This window comes from Chamaea fasciata, unplaced genomic scaffold, assembly GCF_029207755.1.
Source record: "Chamaea fasciata isolate MVZ Bird 193981 ecotype frontalis unplaced genomic scaffold, bChaFas1.0.hap1 SCAF_3, whole genome shotgun sequence".
Lineage (NCBI taxonomy): Eukaryota > Metazoa > Chordata > Aves > Passeriformes > Sylviidae > Chamaea > Chamaea fasciata.
The window spans coordinates 37,975,528-38,003,405 of record NW_027094088.1 but is presented as its reverse complement, the minus strand read 5'-3'; the positions used below and the strand labels follow the sequence as shown (position 1 = coordinate 38,003,405).

The 27,878-nt window shown below is 35.0% G+C and overlaps 1 protein-coding gene across 7 annotated transcripts in view; it reads right to left on the bottom strand.

The window, feature by feature from the left end:
• Window positions 1–27,878, bottom strand: part of PACRG (parkin coregulated) — a 214,066-nt gene that overhangs the window by 95,819 nt on the left and 90,369 nt on the right. For all 7 annotated transcript variants that reach the window (XM_066178651.1, XM_066178652.1, XM_066178650.1 and 4 more), the window contains exon 4: window positions 10,027–10,198. In XM_066178651.1, coding sequence (XP_066034748.1) covers window positions 10,027–10,198 — 172 coding nt within the window. The remainder of the gene's footprint in view (window positions 1–10,026; window positions 10,199–27,878) is intronic.

Genomic DNA, 27,878 nt, shown 5'->3' with positions numbered 1-27,878 from the left:
TGTGATGCAAAAAGAACAACAGATAGAAAGCAGAATTAATTTCTAAAATGTAGAGGGAGGGGGAAGAGTCCACTAATGGACAAATTTAATTAAACTATACTCTGTTGGGAATTGTAAGTGGGCTTTTATTAGCCTAGCTTAGAAAGATCCCAAAGATGGATTGCAGTCCTGATGTTATAAAACACTGCCTTGTCTGATTGTTATTTGTTCCCACAATTTGTGCTGACTCTTCAGTAACCCAAAGAATGCAGCTCATTATTCCCTCACACTGCCTGTATAATACTGGCGTGGTCCAAACAAATGAAAAATAAATGTTCAGTAAGTACCACTTGGGGCCAATGGAACTATACAACTGCAAGACAACCTGCAAAGGTTGACAACAGATGCATTCTAGTGCAACAATTGGTATTTGTATGTTTGAACTCATTTATTTCATGATCATTTTATTCATTCAACTGACAATTCCTACTATTCTAAGAATCACTACAATGAAGCAAATGTTTATAGAAAAAAACCCCCACAAACAAACCTTGTAGGCTTTTTTCAAAAGAAAAAACATTCCAGGGGAAAAAAAAGGTCTTGTCTAGCCTACTTAGATGTTTCTCTTAGCTTTCAGTGTCCTGCTTCTAATCTTATGACACTATGACATTTCATAAAAACCTCATTTCTTCTCTTTTAATTTTACTAAAAGCTACTTTGCATTCTCTCTTGTAATTAAAAAGGAGTCATTCCCAAAATACGTATATTTTTTTCCTTGCAACATCCATCTATTTATAAAAGCATTTCTGAAATTATGCAGCTGGATAAATTTGTCAGCAGTTGTCAAATTTGGTATGGTCTTACATATTGGTCTAATACTCCAGTGTCCTGCCCAGTTACATAGACTTCTACATAATTGCACTGGGACAGAAATGAAAAAGATAAGCTCATATTCATTAGTATGTTTTATAAACACAAAAATCTATAAATATATGATCCAAGACACCATAACAAAGTATAAGCATTTAGAAAAACATTGTAGCAAAGAACACAACAATATTTGAAGATGAGTTATCAGTAACTTCTTCAAGAACTGCCTCCTCAAATGGATGTATTAGGATCAAAGACATCTCTACTCATTGCAGAGGTGTTGGAGCTAGATAATTTTTAAAGGTCCCTTGCAACCCAAACCATTCTATGATTCTACAATTCTGTGATTCAGTATTTCCTATGCTGAGGTTTACCAGTCCACAGGAATGCCATTTCATAGGGAATGAAGTAGTATTTTTATAAAGGAGCAATGTAAATTTTTCTATCTCTTTAAGGAAATGCATTGTAGACCACCTGCTTCTGCTGCTTATCACATGCCTGCTGAGTGTTAAAAATCAGAGCTAGATCTCCAAACCAATGGCAGGGCAGATTGGTTGTGTGAATGTACAGGGACAATTCTCAAAAATCAACTAGCAAATAATCTTCCTTCATGCCTCTTGGCATGATTGTGAACAACATACTGAACCCACTGTTAGAAAACAGAAAGCCCAAGGTATAAAGGTACTATTACACATCATCCAAGTTAAAGGAGTACTTCTAAATGAAAATACAGACTGAAATCCATATTTCTTATTTTCTACAATAGTCTCTACTGTAGTCACCAGGCTGCACTTGATTTCTGTCTTGGGTTGAAGTATATTCTATCACCATCTTCATGAACTGTTGAAACCAGGTGAGGCAGTGCTCCCTGCCTCCTCCACTCTGGCTTATCTCCTGTTAATGGGCCCATCAGGCCTTATCACATGACTCACCATCCCATTGTGAGATGCTCCGCCCAGAAAGAAGAACCAAGCATTCCAGCCTAGATATAAGCTGAGACTCTGAACACCAGAGGGGCACTTACCCACTAGATTCCCAGTGGACCCAAGCTACCAGACCTTTCTAGAAGATCACTGCTTCAGAAAGACCACCTCATCTGGACTGCTTCCATCACTCTGCTCAGGTTGTATTCTGACTCTGTCAGTGGTCTTTTGTATTATTGCATCTATTTTATTTTACTTTCTTTTCTTTTTTCCTATTAAATTGTGTCTCTGACTTGGAGCCTCTCATTTATTTTGCTTTCAAACCACTACAATTTCATATTGTCTCTGAGCATAATAATCTGTGGATAGGAAGCCCAACAATGAAGCATGCTCACATTAAGTTCCAGCAAAGAGGCTGGCTATTCCAAATCATGCTTTTGTGGATAGATGTTCTAAGGCTGCTTTAGTGAAGAGAGATGCACAGATACAATTTTAAAGATTGGGTCCAAGTCTCTGGTAGGAAAAGACTCTGTTAGAGAGAAACAGGCATTATTCATTTTTATGAAAGAGTGGTTGAAAGAGCAAGTTTTGGGGTTCCAACGTATAATTTATTCCCTACTAACTTGTCATACACATAAACAATAGCTAACCAAACTAATAGGAAAATTGTCACTAACAGTGGTAATTTTTAGTACAATAGTTATGTCATGCATACAAGCATGAGTTTTTACATTCCAATTTTTGAATTATTACAAATAAGTAAAATTAATTATTCATACACACCCAATTAATTAAGGGATATAAAAATCAACCACTGACAGAAATCACTGCTTCTTGATTTTTAACAAATTGTACCCACTCCCAGGAATTGTGCTTCTGGACTGTAGAAGCTGTCCCGCACTATAAGAAACCTTACTTCTAGGAATGTCATGTCTGGTAGAGTATGTCATTTAAGTGGAAATGGCTGTTCAAATACTCCTAGGAAGAACTTTTGGATGGATCCTGTCTGATGCCATAGACTTGTCTCTGTCGAAGTGGAGAAGCACTTACCTGCCCATTTCTCCTTAGATTATGGTGGCTTCATTGTGCTCCTCATCCCTATCTCCAGCTCAGGGGTATTCAGGGTTTTCTGAGAATAACTGGTCTCACAACTCAAGATGGAGGCAAAGAATGCATTAAGTACCTCAGCCTTTTCCCCACCCTTTGTCATTATACATCCCCCTACAACCGGTAAAAGATTAGAGATAGATTCTCCTTAGCCCTCCTTTTGCTTCTGATACAGTTGTAGAAACATTTTTATTAGATTCTATGACAGTAGCCAGATTAAGTTTTACTTTGTCTTTGGGACTTCTCATTTTCTTCCTCAATAACCTTATAACAACCTTCTAGTCTTCCTGAGTTTCCTGCCCTTTCTTCCAATGGTCATAAACTCTTTTTTATCCTCTGAATTCCAGACAGGTGTCTCTGTTTAGTCATGCCCATCTGCTGGCTCATCTTTCAGCACATGGGGACAGTTTGCTCCTGAACCTTTAAGATTTTCTCCTTGAAGACCATCCAGCCTTCCTGGACCCCACTGCCCATTTCAGGACTGCTTCCCAAGAGCCTCCATCAAACATGCACCTGAACAGGCCAAAGTCTGTCCTCTCTTAGTCCAAGGCAGCAGTTCTGCTGACCTGTCTCCTTACTTCTCTGATAATTGAAAAGTCTGTGAACACTGTGCCCCAGATGGCCTTCAGCCACCACATCACCCACATGGATCTCCATCCCCTACCTCTACTGAAACGTAAGACTGAAGGGCTTCACTGGTACTGTCCCTTGAAGAGTGGCATGCTGCACCGAGGCTTATCTCTAGTGAGCCCTGTTTGATGCCTTTCCCCCTTCAAATCTAATTTAAAGCTCTTTCAATGAACCCTGCTAACTCCTGTGCAAAGATCCTTTTCCCCTTCTGACACAGGTACCGTAGGCCTCAAGTAATTTAAACTGATCTATGATCCAAAAACTCCCAATCCTGCCAGTGACACCAGCCTCAGAGCCAGATACTGATCTGCTGGCTCTTCCTATTTCTTTCTTCATCATTTTATGCAACTGGAAGGGTAGAGAACTACTTCCCCTCCTGAGCCCTTAACCAGCTGTCCCACAGCCTTGAAGTCTTGGTAGTCCTCAGATATCTTGTTTGGACTTTATCACTGCAAGCCTAAAAAGTAAACAATGGATAATAATCTGAGGGCTATCTGAGGGGAGGAAGATTTCTCTTCACATTATTAACCCCTGAGGACCCCAGGGCGGCATCAGATTTTCCCAAAAAGTGGGTCCATTCTGCATATTGAGCCTTCTGTTAGCTGCTGATGGGACCCTCCTATTAAAATGACCGGTTGATTTTTTTTTTCATGGAAGCAGTTTTGATGCAGAGCACAGGTCAACTTAACCTTTGTAACATGTTCATGCTAGATGAACCATTATGCTTGCTGCTGTTTGATACCACTTGCAGAGTCTTGTACCTATTGTATTAGGGCACCTGGGAAGCTGGGGCAGTCCCAAAGGAGGTGCACTTGTCGTGCCAGCATAAGAACTTGTCACCATTTTCCTTGAATCATTGTTTTCCCAGGTGGAGAAAGGACAGGGAACCTGTTTTTCTGCCTGTGTCTTCTAAGAGAAGAGAAGGTACACTATCAGTAGTCTCTCTCTTTCACTCTCCTCAATACACATCAGCCTACCCACCTCCTCCTGGAGCTCTGCCACTAAGCTATGGAGTACCTCTGCGTGGGTGCACCTCCCACAGCTGTGCTCACTGCTGCCTGGTACTGGTATAAGAGTAGGGCAACCCTGCAGCCTGCAGAGGTATGGCTGCAGATGGATGTGGTAGAATCAAACAGACTGAGAATTTGAGCCTCAATCCCTTCAAATTGCAGAAATCGGCACTGTGTGTAAGGAAACACTTGTAAAATTAAAAGGAAGATCATTATGACTATGGAACTGTTGTTAATCTTCCTAAATACTTGGCCTGTCCCATGCATAGGAGTCAACCAGCTCCTGACTTGATTATATTAGGCACTTTATAAATATTCAACTAAAGGCAATCCCTGCCCCAAAGACATACCACTTTCAAATATCTGTTTATCTTTTAAAAATCCGGTAATTATTTTCTGTGTACTACCATCACTACAGACCATTCTCCCACATGAACAAAAGTAAGAAAATATTAATGCAGTATATGAAAAAAATGCATTCCAACACATTGGAAAATATAAGTGGTATCCAGAGATTAACAGAAATTGAAGAAAGTACTATTATCCTTACCCAGGAATAAAGCAGACCATTTAGGAATCTTGGTACACTACAGCTACATAGCCCAAATGAAGAAAAGATGCATAATATCCAAACTATGCCAATTTAGAAAACATTCTAGGCTGTTGCTTCTTGACCCAGAAGTCTGCTGTAAGACATGCATCTTCACAATAACAGCAAAGTGCACAACTTTAGCTTTTCAGCTAAAGGTACCTTTCTGTCCCCTAAAGGGTTTTGAGAGGACATTCCTCTCTCCTCTCTCATCGGTACATATTTATCTTTGGTCATTTAGACTACTGTAACATTCTCTTAAGCAGTAAAAAACTCCAACCCAGTAAAATGACTCTGTTGCTTAGTAGTTTTGATGTTTTCTACTTTAATGGTATTAACTGGAAGATTTTGCTTCTGATTTATGATGCACTAAATCCTCCAGCTTAAATAATTGCTCAATTGAAGTATATAATGAAGTATTTTTCATTAAAACATATGTTATCTTGTACTGCTATAGCTTTTCCCAATGAATATTTTCTGAAGTTCATCATAACTTTCTTAAATAAAGTTTTATAATGATAGCAGTTTAATATCTGATTTAAAAGCTCAGTATCTGAGTTTGTTCTGTTTCTACTATTCAAAGACAAAATAAGAGATAATTAGGAAATTTGAAAGCATATTTAAAACACAATAGTGCTGTTTATTAAAGCTTGTTAACAATGAGACCTTATAAGATACCAATTCATTGACTTCAGTGAATGTTAATTCACTGTATTTTCAATTTCAGATACATTTCATTGGCAAATCACGTAAATTAATGTAAATTTAGTGGGTTTTTTGTTAATTTCCATTAAGAGCAGAAACTTTTCTTAAGATATATGCCACTTATTTGCTAATCCATTTAGCTAGATGCTTCACATAAAGAAATAAAAATAATTATTTTAAAACATCCAAGTCTTTTTCTTGAGTAACACTTCTAACATCTCAATGAAAAGAGCTACAAGTTATATAAGCTGATAATTTTTTATTTTTATGTGGCAGTTTGGAAAATCGTATCTTAGTTCCAGATGTCCATAACAGAAGCCACAGCTCTCATCTGAGAGCTGAGATTGATAGATTCTATAAGCCAGGAAACATGACAGCATTTCTCACAGTACAGAGTGGATCTTTTTCAACACAATGTAGTTCTACAGAAGATATCCAATCAGAACATTCTCTCCCAGACAGCACATTGATATCGTGAGCTTTACAGAATCAAATCAGTTTCCCTAAACTTCTGTCTCTTCTCTTAATACTAACTTTAGATTTTGGTCATTATATTAAAATTTATGTTGATAATTTAATTATCTTCAACTTCTTTTTCAAATACACCCGTGAATCTATGCTTAGAAGTGCACCAACACTTTCCATTTTCTATTTAGGTCTCACAACCAAACATTAAACCAATTTATTTTGCATTCATAATTCTCACTCAAGTGGTAAATGAAGAAACAGTTTTAGAAAACTCTTTTCCTGAAGCAGTAAACAAGATACATAGAGAAGGTATCCTATGAGGTAACAGGCACTAAGGATAAAAATTCTTGACTATTGTGAGTTACTTAATCTTGTTGACCAAGGGCTTATTTTAAATTCACAGAGTCAGGTTTAAAGAAGTCCTAACATGAAGTGTTCTCAAAATGCAATTGATTAAAGTGATACATACTTACAAAATTTCTGACCAAAATCTTCAAAACACATAATAGTTAACTACCTGTACTTATACAATAGTATTATGCTAAACTTACAGAACAGTAGTGAAGGCTGTTACAAAAGACAGCACTTCAATCAAGAGTGAATAAAAATCAGAATAAGAACCTTGTATTCTGTACCTTTTAGAAGTCCAGTAAGAGCCTGACCCAAATAACAATACAGATGCACAAAAGTTTCTTTCTGTACAACTGAAAGAGTGATGTGTTACAGTGAAATGATGGGAAGGAGAAATAGGGGGTAAGGTGTGAAAACCTTATGTTAATTTTGTCATCAAAGACTTTTTTTTGTAAAGCCAAAGTCTAAGGCACATAAAAGGCTAAGATCCATAAGTGAAACACTGATGCTTGCAAGAAACATGATCTAGCAGAATATGGGAGAGAAAATCAGTGGGTTTTTTCAGCTTTATTTGTGCCTCTAATTGTAGCATTTTACTAGATCAGCTCCTATAGAGCTTGAATTCTATTAACATTTGTGGACCTTGTTTAATTATATAGTATAAAAAATACTTAAAAGAGAGTCCCAAAAACCTGCTCTTTTACTATGCCAGTCGACAATTTCAATCCATTCCTAGATGTACATTCCTTCCTCTGTGCTAAGATACTAAAATTGAACTGAATACCTACCCTCCTTGTGAAAACAGGTCTGTTATCAGTGAAATGTGATGCCATTTACAAAAGGTCTAAAAAATCAAAGTAGTACTTGCATCTGTACTGCAAAACTTAATATGGCATTCTAAATGTGCTCTAGATCCTTGAAGAAGAAGAATGGGGACAAGAAAAGCCTGATAATACTGTTTTCTTAGACTTTCAAAAGGTATTTGATAAGGTCCCTCACTGAGCTGCCACGGCTTCCATAGAAGCAAATAATGACTTAGAGATAGAAACTGAGGGCAATAATAAATGATCACAGAGGAGGAGTATCACTAATAGGGCCTTGCAGGAATCCATGCTGAAGTTCATGTTTTTCACTAAATCCATAGGTGATTTGGAAGAGTTTGTACTGATAACAAAGATTTCTGATGATATCACGTTATTCCAGATGCCAAAGACAAGGACTGACTCTGAAGAACTGTAAAAGGACTTTACAGCAGAGAAAAACTGGGTGATAAAATTGAAGATGAAATTCATTACTAATAAATGCTAAATATTAATACATGTATAAATTCAGGAAAGAATATCTCTAACACCAAATTTAAAAGTCAGAGATGTTAATTGCAGATTTCACTTTCCAAACATGGATGAGATTTATCTTTATTTAATAAGAAACAGTTTCTCCCCACAGACAAGAATAAAGAAGATTAATAAAGGATCTACTTCCTATACCATTTGAAAATACCTGAAATGACCAGTTTTGAGCAGAAGAATCTAACATAAACCTAACTGCAACTACTTGTACTGGTTGATGAAACCTGCAAGGGAAATACTTTAAAAGGACAATTGAAAAAAACAAAACCAAAACAAACACCTCCCCCCCCCCCCCCCCCCCGACCCCCCTTTACTTTCTTTAAAAGCATTTAAAGTCTATAAAAGCATGCTGGCTTACTTTTATCTTTCAGTTGGTGATCTTAATAACCAGAACTGGTTCTCAAGAGCAACAGTCAGCCAGGAGGAAAAATTACAATTACATTAGAGTTATAACTTTCTGTAGGTGATAGAAATCAACTTACATGATATGCAGAAAGAAAATGACAACAGACCAGAAAACCATGTTTATTCCATAAAAATACTGCAGCATGTTGTGAAAGGAAGTATTTAACAGTCATTAAATACTCCTAAATACAGTGAAGATATGTGAGAAACATAACTGTTCTTAGAACACCTGCCAGCAACACATTCAACTTTACACAGCTAAATGCAAATGTGACACTGATTTGACATTAAATGGGAATTAACTATACTGTAGTCCAAGACAACATTATACATGCAAATAGAATGAACAATAGGAAAACAGAAATCAGGTGCAAACAGAATGTGAACAATAAGAAAACAGAAATCTGTTTAATTTGGAAATTTATTAAACATTAAAAAGGACTTGTAGGTGACACTGAGGGAGGAATGCTTTATTCATTTCTCTAGATCTCACTCACAAAAAGTATCAGTTTCCTTAATGAAACATTTTTAACAAAGTTTAAGGTGTCCTTGCTTACTGTATCACAGAAGTTATATTTAACAGCATGGTAAAAGCCTCAAGAAGTAAAACTTCAGTGTTCCTTAGGATGGAGATTATTCTTTCTGGACTCAATTAGAAGAACTGGTCTGCTAACTTGAACTGTGTAGAAACAATACTTCCTTCTAAGCTACAAGTGCAAAGATTTGGGCTTTTCTGGCTTTTAGGCCTAAATTCAGATTGTCTACATATCTGTTTTAGGATTCACAGCACAGAACAGAAATGATTCTGACAAGTAGGTGATACAAGATACTTAAGTGTTTAATTTCACATTATTATCTTCATTAGCAAAGTTATATGAAGATCTTCCTATTGATCATTTCTACCCATTCACACCAATGTCTGTGCTATGCTGTACAGTTCCTTCATTTGTGGCACTGCATTTATAAACTAGACCACTGAAATGATGTGACTTTAAAAGCAATGCCACTCTAAAAATGTTTTAGATTTATTTTAGAGTTGGGTTCATTGACTTTTTTTTTTTTTAAACACATTTAGATGAGAGTATCACCAGTTTGCCCCACAAACAATTGCATTAGCAAAAGTGAGAGTGTGGGAGCTGGAACAATTGGTGACTTTATGCAGGCAGGGGTTGAAAACTTCTCTAACTATATTGCCAGCAAAGAAAATGTGAATGGTAGCATGCTCACTGCCTCTGAAAGGAGAGGAGGTGCTTCCACACAATGTGTTGCATGTCCCTGATGTTACTCAGAGAAATAATAGACGCAGAAACTTCTGGTTCCCTCAGGGTTTATGTCTGCACGTGTGTCTCATGCAGAGAACACCAGGGAACCCTGACGTCAAGAATCTGAGCGTTGCAGAAGCCCAACAAAAGCAAGCAAAAGGACTTATAGCTTTTCTGATCCATTAGTTATAGGAAATGTATTAGTAAAAGAAACAATTTTCCCCCAAAATGAGCATTATATCTTAAAATTTACTCACATTTGCAATAATCTTCATGTGACATTCAGGCTGTCATGTCTTATGGCTTAATTAGCAACCTTTCAAAAATTTACATCATATAAATACAATTTATGGATTTTTCTCCTACATGGTCACCTACTTTTTATCGGGATAATGAGCTGAGGAACAACAGGAAGAATCTTATTTCCACCATGCTCCAGCAGGTCATGGACTCCTTGACGTGCAAAAAACTCATATGGAAATTCTGTTTCACAAAGCCCATCAAAGAACAAAGGCAGAAAGTAATGATAGTCTAGATTTTCAATCTCTACCTGAAAATACAAAATAAATAAACAGATAAATGCAATTTTTCAGTGTTAATACAATGTGATCAAGCCAACAGATAATTCATGCCACCTACACAGGCATGCTTAGTAAATAATAATTCATTTTTTATCACTGCAGAATATATTGAATCCCAAATATGGTTTAGGACAAGATATTAAAATACAGAAATATTAGATCTAAAGAAGAAAATTAATATACTCCCATATATTTTCACTTTTTGATGTCAAGTCAGTACCAGATTCTTATATTCTTGCTTACACACTTTACTTTGCAAGTTACTCATAGAAATCAAACCAGTCATTTCAAGAACAATACTCTGCCTCTTTCAAAAAAAAAAATGATATATCTTCACTTGGACACTCAAAACAACAAATAAAAGAATCCCATAAGCAACAAATACCCAGCAAAGCACAAATATTAGTGTTTGTACATAATTCCCTAATTTGTTGCATAATGACCTAGTTTATTTCCTATTAATTTCAAGAGCAGAATTATAAAGAAATTCTGTGGTTCTCGACTGTGAAGAAAAGGTAGAGAAATTATGTACCTATTTTTAATAGGAATTTCCTTCCAATCCTAAAATACGAAGTATGCTAATCTTAACAAGTTATGGAGGGATTTTGCACTCTAGTTTTCTTCCCTTTTTGTTCTTTTACCCATTAGGACTCTACCACAGTCACTCAGGCTAGCCAGGGAGAATCAGAAGTTTGTTTATGGCCTGTCAAAGCTCTGAAGACAGCTGAGAAGTGAATCAACAGCAATGCATTTTCTCTGAAAAGAATATGATACTCCAAATCACTTGGAGACCAATCCATCTCTTTAAGAATGCACTTCCACCTTGAAAACACTGCTTAGCTGCTACCCAATTTTTCCAGTGAGATTTGGTAGTATCCCGGTAAGATTCTTCACACCTAACAAGCTTTGTCACATAGGCCAAACTGAAGCTCCAAATATCCTAGTATCCTAGATAAAATTTGTCTGGTTAAGCAAAACAAAACAAAACAAACAAAAAACCCCCACAAAAACAAACAAAAAAACAACCTACCCACCATTTCAAAATAACAAACACAGTCTGACTTCAACTGTGGAAGTCTGAATTAAAGCAGCCAAGAACTGAGCTTCATCTTGGGTAAATCCCACAGTCAGGAAGCAGCACATAGACATTCTCTGTTTGAGGCCATGGTTCATTTTTCTTCTCTCTTGACTCTGAATAGATCTGAATCCTGATCTTGCACACCTTAGCTACTGACTTAAATCTTTCATGTTGAAACAGATCAATCCATGTAAACTAAAATTAACTGGAACCGATACTTGAAAGTAAGTATTACGCGTTTGCTGTGAGTATCTCACTATTGGCAGACGTAGTGCCAATGACATACTAACATAACCTCACATGCACTGATTGTTAATCTCTTACAGGAGATTAAAAGGGCAATTGCATAATACCTATTCACCAATGTGGATGAAATCAAGTCCCAGTAGTGGATCATACAGGAGAAGGAACAAAGGAAACTCACATTTCCTGTTTCCTCAACATCATATATTGTTTGTTTCTCTGTAATTTTTTTCTGATTGACTTTTTGCTTTGCAAGAAAACATCAGATGCCTTTATCAGATGCTTTACAGTCAGTACGAACCCAGGGAAATTGCCTCAAGTCGCTCCAGGGGAAGTTTAGATTAGATATTAGGAAAACATTTCTTCACAGAAAGGGTTGTAAAGCATGGAACAGGCTTTCCAAGGAAGTGGGGGAGTTGCCAACCATGGAAGTGTTCGAAATGTGTGGCTTTGGCCATTGAGGACATGGTTTAGTGGACAACATGGTGGTGGTGCTGGGATGACATTAGACCTCCTAGTAATTTCCAACCTTAATGATTCTATGATTATATAATTCTACAAATATGCAATAATCCATTTGTGAGAAATTTCAAAAAAACCCAAAATAATTAACACAAATAAATTAAATATTATGATTATTAATAAATAACAAGAATTAAAAGATATTTAAATTCCTAAATTTATGGGGTTTGTATTTTCTGAGGACATCCAGCATGCTACTAGCAATAGTCATTAGATGATGAAAGAAATCTGCACCAAAAGTCACAAGAAAGTTGTATCAGGTAATAAGGGACCAGGAGGTCAAAAAAATCATTCACAAAAAAGCAGGGCCAAGAAGAAGCAATTCTTTCGTGTTCTCTGTCAATAGGAAAATAAAACTTCCTTTAATATTTCTTTTCAATGTTTACTTTGTAATCTATAATGTTTTGTTATTGAATGCTTCAGTTCCAGAAAATCGAAACCAAAACTTGCAACAGCAACTTGTGTCTGGAGAAAACTTCAGATGTTAAAGAGAGAAATACAGTTAGTTATATGTCAGCTCTTTTTTTAAAATTTTTTTTTTTAAAAATTTTTTATGGGTGTTGTTTCACAAGGCAAAACACCTTACTACTGTCTTATTGAGATGGCGTTTAGAATTAATTTCTTATATGATTATTTAACAACTCTTTCAAAATTATGAAGCATTTCCACAGTGAAAAATATCCTTGATACACATCCACGTTAGGTTACTGAATCAGAATTTGCATCTATTTTGCTCCAAATACACACATGTCTCGTTTCTTTTCTCCCACTCTTCACTAAAACCTCCCATAACTGTAACTTCCAGTTATCTTTCTTCTCAAAGATTTGGTATTTCTGATACTCTGTGCAATTTTTTTCCAGCTTTTTTTCTTGTGCCTGAAATATGCTTTTTGCTGTTTCAGATATCAAGAAAACTTCTGTTTTCAGAAGCGTGTCCATTTTTCCAGCAATAATAACTAGTTAATAAAAGATATTATCCTTATCTATAAACTCTGTATTATGGTTGCACACTACATGTACATAGGAATGATATCTCAACTTTAGGGTAAATATAATTTCAGGATTTAAAAACAACTCTGAGTTTTACACACAGCACAAAAAGATTTATTAGGAGAAATTTTACAAAATAGACACATGACAAGCTGTAGATGACAAAGTATTTGTGTCTACTCCTCAGTTAGTTCCAAGTCCCTAAGTGGCTGGCAACCAGCATGGCTCCGAAAATGATTTTGATTTCTAACTTATTTCTTGAAGTGTCAGCTGTCCAAGCACACAGACAATTTTTACTTAACATTTTTTTGCTCTATAATAACTCCCACAATATGGAAGCTAGAAATATTTTGTCTTACATTTTATGGTGTGAAACCCTTTACTTCTGTGTTTACTATTTAGCTTTTAAAAGTGGCTATTATACAGCTGTTCAGAGAAAAATGTGATTTTTCTGTTTACGCCTACAAAATCCTTTTGTTTTTTTATATCCGCCCACAAAAAATGCTGATTAATGCTCAAATTCTTGGCAAAACTTGTCCATATCTGACAATAATGCTGTAGCTATGGATTTTAAGAAGAAATCTCACAGTAATTATTATGAACTTCTGAACTAGTGGTTTTTAAATTTTGCAGACATAGCCTCTGAGTTTTCAGTAAACAGGCACTAATAAAAATTAATATGTAATATCTGATTAAATAACAAAAGCAACTACAGAATGAGTAAAATACTCTGCTTCATGAAATTTCCAGGCTCCTTATTTGTTCTAAAAGGTCCCTAGGTGAAAAACAGTTAATAAGTGTTGTTTTATCGCTACATAAAGCTAATGTACAATATGAGAGGAAACTAATTGCAGTATCAGTTAATTTGTCCAGGAGAGAATCTGTTCCTAGGAAGCAGCCCACAGTGAGTGGCAAGTCTGCTGAGGCAAAGAAAAATCAGATAAAGATTCTAGACTGACAATAGAAAAATAAGGTTTGTGGCTAGTTTGCCTGATAGATGAAGAAAACAAACTATTTGAGAGGTATATTTTAAGGTATAGAAGAACTTTGACAAAAATGGTTTTAAAAATTTAATGTAAAATAATCTAGTAAACTAAAGACAAACCTGGGTTTCAGAAAGTAGTGTTTAAGCCACATAATTTAATTTTCCATCTCATTTCACACAACCAATTACATAATACTGTGTCTTTGATCTGATTATCCAAAAACTGAATTTGATCTCCCAGAAACATTATGTCTAACTCTGTGTGTACTCATTTAATGTCTTTGTCTAACGCATTAAAATTAAGTAAAGAAAGTCTGGAATAGTTGGGTTGATAGGGACAAACAGGAGTTTTTGTAAGGCTTGTAAAGATTTTGTAAGGATTGTTTGGTAAAATAATAGTTTCTCTTAATATTTACTTTCATGTCTGTTTTTTAGGTTAATGAAAAGAGAAAAACAGAAATATTTTTAATCAGTCTCAGATTTTAACTTCCTTTCCACTTTTTCTTCCAAGATTTCTTTCAACCTTTCTTTTTTTTCTTCCAACATCCTGTATAAATAGACAAGATGAAGCCTGCGCATTTCACAGTTTTCGGTTTCTTGCTTTTAATATATTTAATGCATAATGGCATGTTAGTTTTAATCTTCACTGTGGAGCAAGTAATGCTCACTAGTATTTCCCAGACTTGCCTAGATAGATTTTTCAATATGGAAATTTTGCTTATGGTTCAAAACACAATTCTGCTGTTGCATTTAAGTCCCTACAAGTTTTCTAGCAAGAAAATATTCTCTTTTTAGTCTGCTGTATTTCACCTTTCAATAGGGTCATACTACAAAGACTTTCTATTGAAAGAGGTTTAGTCTAAGTTATTACCTGTGTCTTACCAAAACAAACAAAAAAAAGACAGCTGTGCCTGTATTTTCCATTCTGCAATGAAATGCTAAAATACTTATCTTAAGAAACGTGGAAGATTATCAGACTTGAAGAGAAACAGATAATGGCAAGGGACGTAACAGAAATCATTTAACTCAGTCAAACTGTATTTACAGCCTCTTTAACATATTCTGTAGATATTTAACTTCCCACAAGAAGTTAAATAATAAAAGAAAATATTTTGCCTCCTGTGGAAAAATTAAGAGAAGCAATAATAAAAAATGTCATTGGAGTGTTACTATACTGGCTATCTGAATTTAGCTTTGAAATAACTCCCTATGTAAAAATAAAACCCAAAACCTAAACCCCTAAAAATACAGAAATGTTAATACATTATGATTTTGAATTTACTGTACTTTCCACTAGCTCTATGTTAGTTACAAAAGTAACAGTTACTTGGGAAGACAAACACCATCACTCCAAATGTCCTCCCCTTCCTCCTTCTTCTCCCCACTTTATACACTAAGCAGGATTGATACACCAGCCGTATGGCCTGGAACATCCCTTCAGTCAGTTTGGGTCACCTGTCCTGGCTGTGTCTCCTCCCAACCTCCAATGCACCCCCAAATTCCTCACCAGTGTGGCAGAACAAAAAGCAGAAAAGGCCTTGGCTCTGTGTAAGCCTTGCTCAGCAATAACAAAAACATCTCAATATTTTCAACCCTGTGTTCAGCACAAATCCAAAATACAGTCCCATACCAGCCACTGTGAAGTTAATTAACTCTACTCCAGCTGAAACCAGCACAATATGATAACCAAAACATTTTCTTTTCAGTTACCATAGCTGAAGGTGAGAATCTAATCTTACTGGGGTCATTGAGGTGAGGAAAATTAATAGTCAACATGAAGGTCATATTATTCCCTAAATAACTAGAGGATCAATGACTGGCTCAGAAATGGAGGCAAGGAGAAGGAAGATATGAATTTGTGTAAAATCTTCTCCAGTCTGAAATCTCTTCCTATAAATGTAACTTATGAATTGATTTTTATTAAAGGAATGTGAATATCTAAGTCTGTAAGCCACATCATCCAGAAGATAATGTAGCACATTTCTGTGAGGAGGGGATTTTAGTCCTGCATTTTCATAAATCTTTTTAATTGGGGTGCCGGGATTTAAATTTTTAAAATATACAACAAACTGATAATACAGAACAGGCAAGTCTCGGCAAATATAGAGGAAGGTCAGTGTATCACCCAGGAAAAACAGGACGACAATAAACTCTTGGATTATAGGATATAGGCCTTAAAGCATGATATACAATACTGAAGTGACAGATTAACAGCAAGGACTTTTGCCACAGTATAGAAGTTCATCAGTGTGACACAGAATTAGTGTGACAGGAAATAATTTGAGCCAACTAATTAATCATTATGAGCTACCAATATGTTGCAGCTATGAAAAGGCTAAATATTATTTAAAATGTATGAGCTATTTCAAGTACAGATAAGAAAGCATTAAGGCTACTACACAAGGCAGTCATGAGAGTTCACCTGTCATTATCATCAATTTGCCCAAATATAAAATACATAGAATATATTCTCATTGATTCCTCATTGGAAATGACAGGGACAAACTGATATATAGGAATACACCAAACTGAAAAGGAAATTAAGTGCTAACTTGTTCTTATTTATTTTGATTCTGATCATGTTAATTATCTGAGCCAACTGATTTCTAAAAATGCATATAAAATATAATATTCTTTCAATACAGCATATAATTGTAGACTACAGTTCAAGGATTCCTTTCTTTTAATTGATGGGAAGCATTATGAACAGAAGATGAAGCACCCTGAGAAAAGGGCTCTGTAAACATGACTCTGACAAATGTGGAACGTATCTGAGAATTGTTCGTGTGAAGCAAACAATGGACCACACGATAACCTCAGTGGCAGACAAACGTATTTCTGCTACCTCAGAATGTATACTTGTATAGTTACATCCTTCTTGCTCTTCAAAGGCTTGCTGACACATTTCCAGACAGTTGTTCTCCTTTTTCTTTATGTGATTTATTAACATTTTCTGAGTTTCACAAGCACAGATATGTAAAACTTTACATTAAGAGAAAGAAGGATTATTTCTCTGCACTTTGTTAATCTCTCATATTTGCAATTGTCTAACACGAGCATTAATTACAAGATAAATTGCATATTTTAAAGCCACATGATATTATACGTATTACATACACCTGCTCTGAGAGGTGAAATGGAATTAGTGACTCCCTGGGGTCTATAGCCTGGTGGTAGATTAAGTTCCAACCACAGCTGCAACATCTAAGAACCCCCCCAGATTTACTTATGCACCAGCAAGAAGCAGAGGACAAGCTCTGTTCCTTTACTACAGAACACACAGAGGATTATCATTGCAAAGCAGAAATATTCAGTTTTTCAGACATTTTATCAGAAAACAGCGGACAACTCTTCTCTGAAAGGGAAAGCAAAGATGCTAAGATTGTCCCAGGCATGAGGAGGAGGAGAGGTAGGGCCCACTCTCCGAGGCTGAGTTTGAAGATAGAAGGACTAAATGGAGCTGGTTGCAAGACCCTCCCACTACCTTCTGAGGAAGATATACTGAACTTCATTTATTTACTTCATGCACTATGAAGTTCATTTTAAACATTATCAGAAGAAAGAATCAGTTTTTTCATCCCCACAAAACACATACAATGCACTATGTCAGTGAAGAACTAATTTAAAATTGTCTTTTTGGAAATAGAGTGTCTTTTGCTCCAAGAAGGTTTGCTATAATTTTAATAGTATGAAGCCTAACACCTCATGATATTTTTAAAGAATTGTAAAGGTAAATCAGGAGAGTGTCAACTGATTGTATCCCATTAGAACTGGTGGCCAAATTATTGGGTTTTTTATTTTTTAATGTTCTTTTCTTTTTGCCAATTTTTCATGCATAGCTGTTTGTCAATTTTAATTGACATTATTTGGTTTTAATGAAAATAACAAAAAGCATAAAAGCTAGAGAAACAAAGAGCACTGGGACAAAAGCGCACATAACAAAGTGTCTATGGGAAAAGTTACATACAACTCTCTGAAGATTTATTTCGTTTCAATAATTAAACTATAGCATAAAATACCACAAAACCTTCTACAATGTAATGCAGAACTAGAATTGTCCATCCATCCAATTTTTGCCATGTTTGACATATAAATGTAGTAACAACCTGTCAGTTTTATGGTGTTGGAAATTGTGGAAACTTATAAAACATATCACTAAACATTATAATTTTTACTTTCACACACACAAAAAAAACCCCAGAAATGACAAAACCAAATTAGAATAGTGATTTTTCTGTGCTAAGAGCATTTTATGATACAGTTGCTATTAGCTTTGGACTCTTGACTTTTATCTCATGTAAGAAAATGACACTCCCCCACAAGAAAGAGCAGTGTCTGAATATTTCTACATAACCATCCAGAATCCAGACGGATACTATAACACAGTGGGACAAATGCTATGAATGCTATATATCTAGGCTAGGAACTCTTGTGTCTTACCAACAAAGAAATTATGCAGCCAAATCTTCCTGAAACAAGTTGGAGAAAGCAGGACCACAATATGTCATTCTTCACTAACTTCAGGACTAGTACAGAGGAAAACCAAAATGTTCTCACTGCCTCCAAGTGTGCTTGAGAAAGAGCATGGACCAAGAGCAGTTTTGGAGAAGATGACTGCCTTGAGGAGATGAGGTCAACCACCAGAAATCCTTTGTCCCATGGCTTCAAAGAGTCCTTGGAGATGACTCTGAAGTTACTTCATATTTTTCAGTCATAACCTGGTGGAATGAAATACCTGAGACAATGTGCTAGCAACACAGAAAGGGCCCCAAAGGTAAATTGTAGACAGGTGAATCAAATAGTAAGTGAATGAATTGCAGATATTGACAGAACCCAGAAATGGAAGGGAATACTGCACCATCTGCTGGCTGACACCAAACACTGTGAAGGTGTTCTCTCTATTTCAAGAGCAAACAATGAAACAAAATAGGCAGGATATGTCTGAAAATGTCAAGGTCAGATTTTGGAATAAACCATCTGTGTTACCACAGAAAAGTTTAAATCTTCCCCTTATGAAAATCCATGTTATTTCAAGGAAGTCAAAATTCAAGACTAGCAGAAAATTTTCAGAACTCATAAGCAACAGCACGACTAACAGATGTTTGCATGAAGTGTATCTACGCTCAAAACCAAAACAGGGTGTGAATCATTCTCTGAGCCTGATGCTCAGTAGTATGGAAGAGAAAATTTCTGTACAGCTAAATTCTTTGATTCTTTGTACAAGACAGGGTTACTGACTTTGGATTATATACTGTAAATAGTCTTGGTAATTGCTTCTCCTGAATCATGGATGAGCATTATCTAGGCAAATAAGCACTAGACAGAACCATAGCAGGGGCTGCGCTATCTGCGTACTTAAACAGTGCTGCGTCAATGCTCAAGGCCACACTGTGATATGAACAACCCTGTTAGTTTTCTAGCATACATGTGGATGTTGGCGTGACCTACACAAACTGAGATGGAAGGAAGAGCAGAAATACGTTTGAAAAAATAATTCAATAGAAATTGCCTTGCATAACTTTTTAATATTGTATTAAATATATCAAACCATATATGAGGAAAATTTTAGGTGGAGTTGCATCAATCAAGATGATTAAGGAAGTTGAGTTGATTAGACAGTATTACTTTCATAAAGATAAAAAAACACCAGCTTTGGGAAGATATTAGAGTGGCTTGTGGCATCTGACATGGGTGTCTATGAAACAAAACACCTGAACACAACTGTTACATTGATGGTGTCATTGAAAATGGCATTTAACAGTTGGAAAGAAGTCTTCAGATGAATATCAGTCAATACATCCACATGACCATTGCTGTTCTTCTTTTTTTAAAATAATATGCTGTAAACAAATTCAACAGAAACTTAAATACTGTAAGTATTAATTTGCTTCTTTGTGGTATATTCATTTACCTGTGATAATTTATCAAGCTATAGTAATTTGGATTTCTGTGCACACTGTCATGCCAGCCCATACAGGAGTTTTCTTCATATATTGGACACAATTTTAGTGTTATGATAACTGAATACACTCATAGTGATCAGGTAATTCCAAAGATCTTTCTCAATTTCTCAATACCCACAAAAAATCTACTTAGGTATACAAATATAGCACTTCAAGTGGTCCAAATGACTTAAGACATTGAATTTAGAACTTCTTTCTGATGTAGTTCTGATGTCATTATTAAGCATTTATCTGCTCTCTCAAGGAAACTTTTTTCCAAACCGTTTTCATTTCATCAAGACCAACTAAGTCCCCAGAAGAATGGAGCAGTTTTGGTAAAATGGAAAACATTAAAATGGACTACAATACTCAAAGGCTTTATTTCGTTGAGTTAGAAAAGTAACAGACAGAATTCTTCTTTGCATTTAAGAAATTAAAAAGCTTCTGTAGTGTGGATAAACCCAAGGATCATTTGCCTAAATTCAAGTGAAATTCCTTATAGTGAAATGTGTTTTCTGACTTAGCAACTGAAAAAGTTGGTAAAGGATTATTTTCTAATCAGAACCAGGACTAGCAACCCTGCTTTAAATATCAAAGCATGTGTATTTTTCTCTTGGGAATAATGTATTTTATGTATTTCTTTTGTTTCAATGTTAAATTTATCTTGAAAATTCACGTCCTGTAATGCCAAAGATATGCAGTTTTAGACAATTTCTTGTTTACACAGTGCATATTACTGAGAGTACAGAAAAAATAATTAAAGCATTGTATTAGTGCATTTTTCCATTTTAAAAGTGGTCTTTAATTCTGGATACAACCAAGAAAAAAAATTCAAATTATTTTCCCAAGATCCCAGAATCCCTCTCACATTTTGAGATCTGCTTTGCAGGCATATCTACAGTCTTCACAGAAACTGGCAAAATACTCCTTTTAAAATACATGTACTTAATACCTGAACATACCGTAGATATTGTGACAGTGGTTGCCAATATAAAATCCTACCACTAATACACATGAATTGAAGACAATAATATTCTAAATATATATTTATATAATAAAAATATTTGGAATTTGCATAGCAAACTTAAAAAATGTTCCTAATCAACTCCTTTCAAAAACAGAAGCCACTAAGATATCAGCTTAATTTTGTGGTTTTAGCTTAAAATTAGACTTCTCCCCATTGAAAAATATGAGTATCATATTTACTAAGATTATTTAGTATGGTGCTCAGCTACCACAGCAATGCTTTAAATTTTAACCATCCAGAATATAGACTCAAGAACTTTTATTCAGACTAGATGAAACTCTTCCGAAAATTATGGGCAAGGACAAATTACCAAAGAAGCTCAGATAAATAACAACTGTAGAATACAGCAATGATAGTTCTGGCTGATTTTTTATTTTCTTTGAAGGAAATAAAAAGTGCAAACCAAAGACAAATTTGTGGAAAGTAAACTGAACTTTTATAAAATAACTATCAGTTAAATAAAGTAAAATAAATAACAGCAAATGGTTGCTAGAAAAATGTTTTAATATCTCTGCAAGCCTCATGAATTACATTATACAAAATACACTATCACACAGCACAGTAAGTCAGAGTATATTTCACAGGATCGTTGCCCAGTTTTTTGTCTTTTCTATTCAGTTTATCAGTGAAAGGTGAACTGTGCCTTTCTGTGTGTTGCAGTCCGCATTTTAAATGAACAGATTTTTATAATAACAGTTTTTCACTAGATGAAACAAGATCAGGTTACTGAATTTGCAAACTATCCTTAAAAAAACACACTGAGGAAGTCATCACATCATGTTGTATGTGTCTCTAAGTTATAGTATTGATGTGTCCTAGGTATGTATCTTTGTAAGTTTACCGCATAAGATGATTTTTGATTGATACTTCCAAGAATTTTATGTTTAAGAGAGTTTCTAAGTTCAGAAGGAATGTTCTTCTGTTTTGACACTGGCCAAAAGAATAAATGGCAACAAGTTATGTACAAAAAACTTGAGAAATTATGCCTATACCTGTGGGCTTTTTTCCCAATGCTCTGTTGGCCATAGCTGTATTCATTCACTGTTAAATAGCACATATAAGTAATGTCAGTAACTTGAACATAAAACTTTAATGGACTAAAAGAGTTGCCAAATATAAAGGAAAGATTACAAGTTTAAAAATACTTGGTTTCCAAGTCATATGAAATATAACTGTGTAATAGGGGCAGACGGGAAGTTAATGCAGGTAAAACAAGCCACTGTATTTAGTTTGCTTTACACTGTTTTGTGTTTAAGTCCTATATCAGACTACTTTGCCATGTCAGTACTCATAGTTGATTGATGGTTTACATGCTTTTATGCCCAATTAATAGTCAGGTTCTCAGGTCTAAATTCCTATGTATTTTTTGTTGGTTAATAGGGCTGCAGAGTTTGGGGTAACCCTATTAATGCAACCATTCCTCCACATTCTCTAAAGGTAAAAGAAATTTTGAAAAGCTGAGACCAACAATTAAGACCTGGTCATTACCCATTACTGGAAATCTAAATAATTTTTCTCAAATAGAAATATCCAGAAGTCATTAAATCCTAACAATGTAAATTCTGCGTATCTATGCAAAGTAAATGGAGGGTGCACTTTTTTAAAAGTAATCTTCAAAATAACATTACTGATGATGGCAAAAGCCTCTCACTACCAAGGCAGGATCATTGAAACCATTAGAAAATCTCACTGTTACATTGCAGATTCTAATCAACAGATAAGGTCTCAGAACTGTACAGCCAAAGTTAGGAAAGAAATTCAAATTTATTTTGATTATTGGGATATCCTAGATAAGATACAGCATATAGGAATCGAATGTGAAAGTTGAACTTATTAAAAGTTGAACTTCTAAAAAACAGATCAGAATGCAAGGTAACTTGTTGATGGAGTTGTTCTAAATGTGGGCACTGCTAGCATCATCAAATGTAGAAGCTTAACATACTAGTTTTATGAATCTCAAACTACATTCTGAATGAAATGCAGTATAGTCAGACTGGGGAGAAATGTGTAAAAAATCTCATTTAGAGAAATAATTTAAAGGCGTTACAACGTATAAATATATTACAACTATAAAGACTTTAACAATGCAATAGAGATCTCAATTTTTAGAAACCTCAGCATACAATAGTCATCCAATGAAGAAATGCCTTGTGCTTTTTCTTACACAGACCTATTTCCTTAGCAATTACTATAACATGGCATGCTGGCTATGCAGTATGGTGTAATCTCAGCAAGCTTACTAGGAATTCTGCACTTCAGAAAAAAACAAAAGAAAAAGAATAAAAAAGTAGAGAGGCTACTATGGACTGAGTTCCAAATCAGTAGCATTTGGGCTTTAATCACTCAAGTTATTCCACTGTCTCCTTAGCTACCAAAACAGTGCTATGTAATGCAAAAAAACTGCAAATTTTGATCTATTTTTTCACTGATTATGCAAATATTTACAATATGTATTTTATTAAAAACTAATTGAATTCTTGCTTAGCTGTCCAATTCTTACATTGTTGTAGTGATACTTCAGTAGTTTCATTTGTTGTCTGGAAAATGAAGTGAAATAAACAGGTGTGTCAGTGATTTTTCTACACTAAACTCTCTTTTGACTAAGCTGAGGCATTTTCCCAAATCAGTACATTAGCACTGTTTGCATTGTCTCATTGGGGCAGGATATTAACCTTGCTGTGTAATGAGCTAAAACCAAATGCTTGTCACTACGGTTTTTCCACAGATTTTCATTTTTCGAAGTATGTTTTATTTGTCAGTGAAGGCTTATTTGTCACCCCACTTCAATAAGCTTCCAGGCAGCTTTTAAGCTCAGTTAGGATTGAAATATACTATAAAGACTAATATAAACACATACTTTTATGCAATGTAAGATAAACCTGAAAAGTGAAATAATAAAAAAGAAGGAAATTGGAGTCTGAAAAAGATTCATATTAATAACTATCAAAAAGACTGTGGAATGTAAATTTGAAAACAGGGTGCACACACACTGCCGGAACACTATGGAAAATCTATCACAATATACTTTATTATTTCCTATACAATCATTAAGTATCAGTTATGCCTAACAATACCTTAAGATGCAGACAATTAATCAAACTTCTGAAGGAATCCAAGAAGATTTTAAGTAGGCTTAATCAATTTTTTAGAAGAGCAACAAATATTTTTGTTACTTAAATAATCCAAATTATATTTGATAGATCATTCAGTAGCTGCTACGGTACTTACAGCTTTGTTCCTGTACTACAAAATTCAGTAAGATCAATTAAACTTTATAACAACTTCCTCTAATCACACCAGACAAGCATTCAAGATGAACGTTCTCATAGAACAAAGAACACTAAAAATAATTAAACATATTGAGATTTAAGTAATCATAATCAACTTTCAGACTTAGTACTCTTTTAAGATTGATGGGTTTGTTTTTATCTGCTATGGTATTATCATTATAACAAAAGATGTCTTCTTGACAATACCCAAAGAGACCAAAATACGATCTTTAATATTTACATACCAACTGTTACCAGTGCAAAAACATTTTATTCCATTTTATTAACTAAAATTACCTCATCTATAAGGTCTGGAATTTCAACTGAGAATTAAGGATATGATGTTGGGCCAATGCTGTAGAAGAATCAGAGAGCAAAGTTGTGATTGTGTTCTTTTTATATAACTAAGCCACTAGTTTAAGCCTCATGTCATTTGCAAATTCAGTTGATGTTCCTAGTTCATCATCTCAAGTAAAGAGATCTTATCTTTGAAGTCAAAGGATGGTAATTATTAACCTCTCATTTCAGAGAATGTATTTACATTATAAAACCAATAGCCATGTCTCTATTTCAGATTGAGGTAGAATGGTTCAGGAGTTTGGCACACACCACAACTCACAAATACTGGTCTTTCTGCACAAGTCCTGCAGGGAGGAAGGAGACAGTGGAAAAAAAGGAAAAAAGGAAAAAGATAAAGTGATAATGGCTAGCAGGTTTAAAAAATAAAGAAATATGAATCTGTCATTTTAAGTCAGAGCACCAAACTATCTCAAATCTCATAATGGCTGATACTGATACTTCAGTAGAAGGCCAAAAAATGCCTGTTAAAAACCTGTTTCTCGCACAGATGAATGAAGCTTATAAGCTTAGAAGGATGAGTGTATCATTCAAATTGTGAAAATTTTGTTTCATCAACAGCTGAAGTTCTGATTCTTGAGATGAATAATTTCTTAGCCTCAGTGGTTTCTTGTAAGGATATTTTTCACTGCATGAGGATTTCTTATACACTGTATTATTATCATTTGATATTTTCTTAAATTCATACTTGTAAGCATTGTAGTTTTCCTCATCACTCCATTTTGTTTGCCAGTAGAATATGCTCTCAAATAAAACTCCAAGAGTGAAACTTCAGGCCTGTGACAGTAATACCCAGTCCTTCAATTTCTTATCACCAGCCAAATATAAGTTCTAAGGCCCCATCCAGTGACCAAGATGTGGTTTAAACTGCATGTGAACCAAAATAGCTTCCAGCTCCTCAGCACTAGGATAATTCCTAGCTATGTCCAGATTGCATGCAAGGGAGAAAATATGAGTGCATATAACCATTTCCTCTTGCAACCTCTGTCCTCTTTCTGAGGAAAAGGCACCTAAACAGGGAGACTGGAAAGCGTTCCCTGTAAAGCCAGGCCCCTCAGTGTCCCAGGATATATTGTGGCAAGCATCTATTTCACAGTTCAGAAATAAACTAAGATTGTATCATCATACTCATGACAGTTTGGTTCAGTGACCAGTGAGGTCTGTGGAAATACCAGTTGATTGCTCAGAAGCCAAATCCTCAGTTTATTCCAAAGGCTTGATAGTCATAATAATTTTTAAAATAATACATTATTGTCATCTATTACCAAACTGATAAAAATATCAATTTCACCAAGATTTCCTACCATAGTATAAAATACTCTCCAGAGGCTGAGAGAGTAGAAAACTACTGATGTGAGCAAAGTGGAAAAAAACCCCTAATTTGTTGAAGAAGAAAGTTTCACATCCTCAGCCGTGCAACCTCCTTGAAAATTGTGGGTTTAATGCCTCTTAATAAAATTCTTCTGAAAATATTAGCATGCAAACAGTGAATGTGACAAGCCAAAAATCAGATCATGACATTAAGACATTCAAACATCTGAAACTTGAATATCTGAAATTATTCTGAAAATCTGAACAGCTTTGTTGTACAATGTGATTCCCAAACCAAATGAACAACTTTTTGCACTCAAAATATTCTATCCCACAGTTACAATGACAAATCCTAAAAGGCTTTAAAAATCAAGAAACAAGCCTGCATATATATATATCCACATGCTGTTTTCTTCACTTGCTATTACATTCAATAGTTTTAGTAATTTTTTTTACTACAGTGAAATTAAAGATGAGGTAAGAGGTTGGATCAAGCTCTAGAAAAACCCTTATTTGTACGGTATTTCTTACTGACAAACTGTATGATCTCTGTGGAACTAACAATTTTTGTGAGCATCATGCTGGGCAGAGTATGCTTCATGTTTGTGTGTGAATGTGGCAGGCCAGTTTTTGAAGGAGCTAATCAACTTCTAGAAAAGGGATAAAAACTCTGGGGTATATGTTCTATGCAGAAAGCTTCTTCTAGAGAAAGCTTGAAATTAGGCTTTTAGTCAGAGTGAAGACTAAAAAAGCAGGTGTCATGAGTTGAAGCTCTTTCCCATCCTTGAATTCCCCTAGTATTTAGGAAAGCAGGACTTCACATTTTCTTGCAAATAAACACATTTGCATTAAAACATGAACTTCAAGTTCAACTTTCTCCTCCAAACTAGAAAGATGTGCAAAACCTTTAAGTCCAATTAACTGCTTTGGTCATAACAAAATCTATAATGAAAAAGTAATGTATCTAACTGGAACAGAATTCTTTTTTCATGGCATGTAAATATACTTGAAGAAGAACACAATAAGGACACTCAAATGAAACAGCCCAAGGTTATTTTCACAGTCATAGAACACTGTACTGTCATGCAATGTATTCATCAAAGAATTCATATAAATTCAAGCTGAATAGATACATAAATCTTGAAGTAAGAGGATATGAATGTTCCTATATATTACATACCATCTCCATTTAAAGTCAGCTTTTCTCTATAGAGAAAATGTTTTTCCTGTCTAATCGACCCAATGAAGCCTTCCACTTTTCTTTTTAAAAAATTCACATTTCTCAGACTTGTATTCTGCAAAACCCTAGTTACTAACCCTGAAAACAACAACACATGTTGACTTGGAATACTGTGATATCACAGAATAAATTACTTGCAAAGATGGATAGAAATAGGAAGTTCCATCCAGCCAGTTTAAGAGGTCAGCTTCAGTCATTCTACTGAAATGCAGATTGCAATTGGAGTGGACCAGGATACACTTGACATCTAGAAAGGCAAAGAAAGATCTTGACTAGTACAGGACCAATGGAAGTCTGACCCCTGGGCATAACCAGGTATCACCAAAAATTGTCAGCATATATAGGCAGTAAACTGGTTCATTGACTAATTAACCTAACCATGCAGATCATGAGGGCTGTAGAACCTGGTACAGAAGAGAAACAGTTGTGAAAAAGCAAGTATCTACTAAAAGAAGACACAAACATTTATTCTTCTTTATATGAAGTACTCTCCAACAAGTTTGATGGAAAATAAGACACCATTATAGTTTATCTGAATATTTAGAAAAGTAATATATTTATTTTTGTTTTCCAACCAAACAAAATAAATTTACTGTGGAAATCTAACTACTGAATATATCCTATGACTTACTGCATAGACAAGAAAAGATACTACTAGAATTTTTTTTTCCACCAGACACATGGA